This window comes from Erigeron canadensis, chromosome 2, assembly GCF_010389155.1.
Source record: "Erigeron canadensis isolate Cc75 chromosome 2, C_canadensis_v1, whole genome shotgun sequence".
Taxonomy (NCBI): Eukaryota; Viridiplantae; Streptophyta; class Magnoliopsida; order Asterales; family Asteraceae; genus Erigeron; species Erigeron canadensis.
The window spans coordinates 29360790-29369340 of NC_057762.1; the positions used below are offsets into that span (position 1 = coordinate 29360790).

General features: G+C 29.8%; 1 protein-coding gene across 1 annotated transcript; it reads right to left on the minus strand.

Annotated features, from left to right (window-relative positions):
- Window positions 1-293: 293 nt before the first annotated feature.
- On the minus strand, window positions 294-1960 carry LOC122588047 (PTI1-like tyrosine-protein kinase At3g15890). The gene is made up of 4 exons (XM_043760190.1): window positions 1887-1960; window positions 1590-1737; window positions 1072-1334; window positions 294-942 (listed from the first exon to the last, which is right to left on the minus strand). The coding sequence occupies exons 1-4, from the start codon at window positions 1958-1960 to the stop codon at window positions 294-296; spliced, it is 1134 nt and encodes a 377-aa protein (XP_043616125.1).
- Between the last annotated feature and the right edge of the window lie 6591 nt (window positions 1961-8551).

Sequence of the window (8551 nt, forward strand, 5' to 3'; positions counted from 1 at the left end):
AACTTTATGCTAAAGTTACAGAGATATTGTGAAGGTGGCCGTTGATGAAAGGTTTCTTGTAGGCCGGCTAATTAGATTTGTAATATTTAGTTTAACCTTCGCAATTAATTAATTAATTAATTAAGCCGATGATGAAGACATTATATAGCGAAAAATCAAATTTTACAAATCAAGTACAAGAATAATAATTCGCAAAATATAAAAGTTTAATTACATGACAAATCAAAATTAAAGTTACATTACAATCAAGAACCAATTTTTTGTGCATTATTTCACAAAATTCTAGCTTTGACTTATGCTCTTCTTGATGATGGCATTCTTGGAACCCTGCCTGAATCCCTCTGCATATCAAAAGTTTCATAATAATCGGTATCGTCGTCACCAAAGTCATCTTCATATTCAGTTTCATCATCTCGGTCTTTAACAATATGTATCTCCTTCCTTCTACTACCAACACCACCCTTCAACCACGCCACGACCTCCAACATACTAGGCCGATTCTCTGGATTGCTATCGGTACAAGCCATGGCTATTTTGACCACAACTTTTAGCTGTGTAAGATCAAATCTACCTTTCAATTTAGGGTCAGCTATATGCTCATAAGCGTCCTTTTGTACAAATGGTGTAGCCCATTGTATGATATCACGCTTGATACCACCCGGGAGCTTTTCTAATGGCTTTTTTGCACTCAAGATTTCTAATAGTAATATTCCAAAGCTATAGACATCACAACTTTCTGAGACTTTTCCCCACATGGCATATTCAGGTGCAAGATACCCTAAGGTTCCCTTCACTCGTGTCGTCATATGGGTGACCCCATCTGGTATCAGTTTTGCGAACCCAAAATCAGCAACTTTTGCTTGAAAATCCGAATCTAGAAGTACATTACTAGCTTTTATGTCTCTATGGATTATATGAGGTGTTACCTCATGGTGCAAGTACCTAATCATCAATTATATTCCAATTTAAGGGGAAAAAACAATTAGTAACAAGCTAGTAGAGTAGAATGGTGATTAGACCCTTAATTAAGTGAAACCTTTAAGTCATGGTTCATCAATTAGGGGAACTTACGCTAACCCTTCGGCTGAACCAATGGCTATGCTCATTCGTCGTGGCCAGTCTAGAAGACAATCAGCTGCAAGTTGGCCATGGAGGTGAGTGAGCAAGCTGTGGTTCGGCATATAATCATAGACTATAAGCCTTTCATCTCCACCAGCATAAAATCCTTTTAGCCCCAACAAATTCTTGTGTCTAACTCTTCCAAGAATCTCTACCTCTACTGCAAATTCCATTTCCGCTTTTGCGTTTATGGATTTGAGTCTTTTCACTGCTAACTACAAGATCATCAAACTATAAATACAACTATACCTTACGTAACATTTTTTTCTCGATCTATTGTTTCATCGTAACCCTATCTCACAAAATAATGATACAAAAACTGGTTCCTTTAAAAAAAATAACCATAGTGGCCAGTTGGCCACAGAGGCTCACATGCTCAGCTCTGACTCTGAGCTCGCAAAGCGAGTCAGCTCTTGGGATTAGTTTGTCACAAAGCAAGTAGGACACAATTCAAAGGGATGAAAGATTACCTCAGCGCCTTTACTTGTTCGGCCCCAATAAACACTCCCAAAACCTCCTTCACCTATCTTGTTATCTATATGGAAATTGTTTGTTGCATGTACAAGTTCTTTGAGGGTGTACATATTCCATGGGTACTGATCCCTACTCTTTTGGGGACTGCACAAGCAATCAAAAAATATATATATATAAAAAAAAAACTGGTTTGATCGATAGATTTGATATTTGATTACTCAAGATCATATCATATATAGCAAATTAAAAAGATGATAGCGAAAAACTGATCCGAAGCGAGCAAGTATATATACCTGATCTTTGGTTCTTGATCTTCATAAGAAGTGCAACAAAAACAACTTATCAAGTTGTTCTTCATGGTTTTCATAATATAATGAAAGTTTAAGTTGATAGTGTTAAGTTAGTATTAATCTAGATTTGATGATAGAATTATGGAATAGAAAAAAACAGGTGGAAACAGCAAGAAGATGGTGATATTTTCCGGAGATTACTAAGCCGATGGAAGATATAATTGGATTTAAGCGAAGAACTTAATTGGAAATGGTCTTGGTTTGAAACATAATTAGACAGCCTGCTTATGCACTTAGCTAGCTTTCTTCCTAAACTCTTTAATAATAACTAGCTTAGTGCCCGCGCGTTACAGCGTCTCCAGTTTATAGTACGAGAGATGTCGTAACGATATTAATTTAGAAGATATTTAAGATATTCTTGACTTCGTCCCCACGTCTAAGTGTAACGACTAGATCATGCCATATATTCCATCAATCTATCAAACAATTAACAAAAAATTAAGACGATTATTAGCTGGTAGTTTAGGAATATTCAGAAAAATGTTTAATGTCTTAATGTTATACTCTTTATAAATGGTATAGATATAGATCGATATAGATTATATATGCCATTTTCTCTTTAACTTCTCACAAATTATCATTAATTTGCTAATATATTTTTATTGTTTAATCACCAACGAACTTTTGTACAAGTCTCTTGGGCAACCATGTACAAAATGAAAGCGGGTGTTGGTACGTAATCTAGTGATTAAGTTCTTTTTTAATTTTTCCACATAATTATATCCACGTCACAATTTTATTAAAAGAAAAATACATTAAACCTGCTATATTAAAGGTGACATAAGAATTAATGAACCATGTACAAATCTTACAAGTTTGTGGGGAATATATACCAATGACAATCACTACAACAAAAATATCATTTATTCATACTTATTTATAAGAAGCGTGAAAAATTTTCTTAATTTGTTCGCACTTGAACTCGTTTAAAAAGAATTCATATTTAAAAGTGTGAAAAAATTTGAAAAATCATAACTTTTTCGCATTTGTATATGTGGTAAAAAAAATTTTCACACTTAGAAGTGTAAGGATTAATTTGTGATACCAAATTTCTTCACACAAGAAAGGTGTGGAGAAATTAGGTGTTACAACTTGACTTTAACACTTTTAAGTGTGAATATGTTTGACATTTATTCACACTTTTAGGTGTGCATTTTTTCTTTCCACTTATATAAGTGTGAAAAAATTATAATTTTTAAATTTTTTTCACACTTTTACATATATATACATTTTAAACATTTTTAAATGTGAATATATTAAGAAGTATTTTCACACTTTTTAAAGTAAATGTGAATAAATGAAATTTTTGTTGTAATTAATGTTTATTCATGGACAAAAGATAAAATTTATTGGTAATCTAGTAATTAAACCTTTCTTTTTATATACTAAAAGAGTTCAATTATGACTGTACATATATGCATGTTGGTTACATCCATCAACTCCACGAGCACATATAGAAAAGTAACCGTTCAGTGCCGTTTTTTGCGGGTTTTGAGCCCCAATATCTCGATGGTGTATGGGAGAGATTAAGATGTAAGCAGACCTTACCTCTACCTAAGTAGAGAGGCTGCTTCCAGTTTCTACCTAAATGGTAGAAAAGACCCTCCAACCTTTGCATGGGATGAGGATCGAACCCATGACCTCTGTCTCCAGAGGCAAGGGTGTTTACCACTGATCCAACCATGCTGCTTCACGAGCACATATACGGAACTATAATTATAAAGGCCTAATAATCCTTGCTATTGACTACAGGGATGTTCGCTGCAGTTATTATGAAAATCAAAGAGGAATTTTTTATAATTTATAAACTAAAAGGGTTAAAATGTAAATTGCTTTTAAAATTTGTTCTTCCATGGCTGTTGTTTGGCTGCAGGGATCATTTTCCCAATTATAAATGAGTAACATAGTATCTGTGCAATGTGACGGTGGTGTGACGGTGACGATGTGATGGTTGGCCTGTGGGGGAGACTCTTAGTGGTAGAGGCAACGTCGAATATTGTAAATAATTGATATAAAGATAATTTAACCATTAATGTTAAAGAATAATATATGTAAAAATATTTTAAAAGATTAATGATTAATAATTTAATTTAATAATAAGTAATGATATATGTAAAAATATTTTATGGGATATTAGATGAAATTATTACATAAATAAGAGATATCATTTTAGCCATTTTAGCCAGGTTATTTTCAACAAGGCGAATATTTTTTTAATAAAGAGTATAGAAAGACAACATTGTATTATATATAAAGTTAATATATAAAGCCAAAAAAATACGTTTTGACATTGCATGTTTTAAACCCCTATAATAATAATTTATTTTTATACCGATTCAACTATATATACATATATTAGTGCTCAGGCCCGTCTAATGGACGGGTAGTCTTAAAGTATATTAATCAAAAGCTAAAAAATTAGAATTCAAGTATATTAACTTCCTCTTACCAATATCACAATTTAATCAATACGAAAACTAAAGAATGAGACATATGAAAATTAACTCCATATTAATATTAATTCCAGTTTACTTTTTTTTTTCAACTTTTAATTACAATACTAATGATAATAATATTAATAATGATGATAATAATAATTTAAGTTCATAATACATTGAATTTCATAACAGTGATGATCTTTAAAAATTAAAAACAAGTTACTTAGTATAGGAGTAGGTTGAAACTTTTGGTAGTCGACTTATTTATTTCATGGTTTGGTCGTAGATTTTTTTAAGTGAGAATACGTGAGAGCTTTTTCATAGGTTGTATATATATAGATAATAAAATAATAATAACTTTTTAGAGTCTTTTTTTAAATAAATATTAAAAAATTATACGATTAATAAGGAGCGAGGATTAGGCTCTAGGAGGGGGATTAGGAGTGCCAAATGTACCCATTTTAATTATATTATTATAGATTATCATTTTTTTTATTATTATGATAATATTATGATTGGATCTATATTTTTGTTTTATACCGTGATGATAAATTATACTTGCTAATTAAGCTTAGTTAAGTTGTACAAAAGTTCTTTTATTAAACATTAGCTCCTTATTAAACATTCTTTTGCCAAATACATATGGTTTCATTAGCTATTTTTTTTATTAAAAAATATATTTAAAAATTTATATATTCATTATACTTATTATTATATATAACAATTCCCGTGAATCCCTCCCTCTCACAGAACACTATAGCTTTTACTATAGAGTGTACGGTGATTGCTACAGTAACAATTTTTTTTTTTTTGGTTTTCTTTGTTTCTTTTTTTTTTTTTTTTTGTTCTTTGTTTTTAAAAAAATGGTTTTCAACTTTGTTTATCCCTTATATGTTTTATGGTTTTAGCTTTCAAGATTATTGGTAATGTTGTTTAGACATTTGTTCATTGGGTTTTTGTTTGATTTTTTCCTTAAACTTAACGGTTTTAGTTTTTAAGATTTATATTGTATCTTTTAAATGGCTTTTATTTTCATGCGTTTTAATGGTTTCTAACTTTTTAAATTTATGTTGTATTTTGTTGCTATGTTATACTTTCTAATCCGGTTTTCTTTTCTTTCTTCTTCTTCTTCTTTTTTTAAATTATTTTTCCTCATTTTTTACGTTTTACGTATCGTTCTGCCTCCCGGCGTTCCCGGGCAATGTCGGGGTTAAAATTTCTTGTTATTAATAACTTACATTTATGTCTTACATAATACTTTTATTAATACTGTTTTTGCTTTAAATTATCTTATGACTTGGGATATAAAAAAAATGATGAAATAAGTAAGTAACACCCATTATCGTATACTACACGTTTTGGATCATAATCTTGACTACAATTATGTATGAGGAGAGTTAAGATATATATGACTTTACATCTACCTAAGGTAAACAAACTACTTTTAAATTCTATCTAATATACTCCCCCCGTCCTACTAATCTTGTCCACTTTTAAATTTTCAAAGTCAAACTTTACGAAATTTGACCATAAATATTTTTGTTTGTGTTATAGATTATTCCTTGAAAATTATATGAATTGATTTTGTTTTAAATGTATGTTTCATTGGTATAACTTTGATCAACTATTATATAACACAAATAAAAATATATATAGTCAAAGTTTATAAAATTTGACTTTGAAAAATTAAAAGTGGACAAAATTAGTGAGACGGAGGAAGTAATACAGTAAGACCTCTATAAATTAATAATGTTGGGACCGAAATATTTTATTAAATTATCAAGATATTATTATATCGATAAATTAATATTTTATTAATTTAAAGAGGTTCATGTATCATTTTCAAAATTTTCATATCCAATGTACATTCACACATTAAATTAAACAAGCGTCCAAAGCAAATTGCTTTCGACACGATAAAATTCGTTCCATGAAGTCAATCGGCTCAAGTTATTTTAACGATGTAAACTATGGAGAAGACATTCATGAGTTTGAGAGTTTGATTACGGGTATGCATTCTTAGCACAAAACGAATGTGAATGTGTTGCGAAATTATCCTAGTGAAAATAATGAATGTTGGGAGATTCAAAGCATTGAAGAATTTGTGATGGATACTGTTCAAAATCTAGTTGATGATCAAGTTGAGGATGATACACCAGTTTTGAAATCGATCACTTAGAAAGAAACATTGTAAGCGACTAACAACTCTTTACAACTTTTTGTTGCGAGAATGTCTCAACTCTTAAGTGCAATGTAAAAATCTGAATATATACTCAACATAGATTTAAAACTTAAAAAAAAACAAGTGACTATAGATTAACTTTTTACTAAACAATATTAAAATTTTAAAATATTTGAGAAATTATTAATTTACAGTTTTGACGGGACCTATATATTTAACTTGGGGTTTCAAAAAAATTATTATCTTATTATTTTATTAATTGTGTCCAATTTTATACTGGTCCCAACTTGAGACCAGACAAATTATTAGTTTTATCGAGATTATTAATTTATCAGGTATTATATTATAGATGTTCTAATGTAAAAGGACTCTGGTCTTGATTAAACCTTACCACGGATATGGTTGCTAAGATGTTTCCATACGTTGTTTTATATAAAATCCATCGATTCTCATTATTTATGACTTTTATTTGTATCTTATATATGGTTGCTAAGATGTTTCCAAAATACATCTCTATTTAATCTCTTTGTTTTTGTATTAAATATTCGAGATCTAACTTTACTTGTTTAACTAGTTCATAAAAATGCTTATTAAATAAAAATACTTAAATATTATGTTACTAGCTAATAAACCTGGGTTTAACCCGGGTATTTTAACTAAAACTTTTAAAAGCAAAAAAATTAAAAAATATATATATGTAATTATTATTATTATTGACATATTATAACTTGGTTTGGAGATATTAAATTGACTAACATAATTTATATATACGAGGGTTGGTGTCCGCGCGTTGCGACGGTTAAACGGTGATAATAATACAAAACAGTGGGGGAATCGATATGCGTGTGTGTAAATATGAAGGAGAGAAAGAAGTGACTGTGTGTTAGATCTTGGTAAGGTGTTTGTCTGATTGTGTTTAGAGATATAGAATTAGAGGTAACGTGTGAATTAGGGGCAATATGAGGATATTGAACAGATTGTTGAATTTCTAAAATAGGGAGTCCAATATAATTTATAAGGGATTATAGATATATGGGTACCTATTGCATTAACAAAGCATAAAAATATTTTTAAATAAAAATAGAAATTTAAAATAAGTATTTTATGAACAATTTATCTTTAAAAATATTCAAAATTAAATATGACATCATAAATAAAATAAAATTTTTTAGAAAAAAATATAAACATGTCACCTAATGTTGTTTTCTAAAAATAGTTTTGTAAGACAATTTTCTTTTATTATATATAAAGATAAAGATTTTTGCAAGAATATCATTAAATTTTTACTAGCATAATAATCGCAGAATACGGAGAAAATGGCGGCCACGACGGTTTGTCGACAACATCATCGAATAGGTTGATGGAAACGTAATTGATATAAAATTGGTAGTGACGATAATTTATAAGATACGAGTTTAGGGTGTAAATTAGAAAGATAAATCTTGTCCTTAATCTATCAAAAAGCTTTTATAATAACATAATTTGCTTTCATTGAGCTTTGATTATTTGAAGAGTGGTTTGTTAGAAGTGACAATGAATGTATACAGCAAACCAACAAGCAACAGATTTCAAAGACTTTACTCAATCTAATATTCAATAAAATAATAATAGTTGCTGAATATTTATTACAAATTTTATCATTCATGAAAAGTAAATGCCAACGAGCGCTAGATTCCAAATGGCCAGAGCCATGACCATTTCAAATATAAAGTTGACGATGATTGTGCTTATACGGATAATATTGTAGAGATTTTGGGTTAAAGACTGTTAATTGGATCAAAGGTTTTAGGCCTTTTTTTATTCTTATCATTTTTTCGCTCCTTAACAAACAACTGTAGATCGATCGGCCATTTTAAATCATTGTGAACAAGGTCCTCGATGACAAAACTCCTCAGTGACTAACTCCTTGGACATCGATCAACAATAATCGGCTACAGTTTTTGATGATCATCAATCACTGAGTGATCTAGTCTTTTATTAGTGATTTG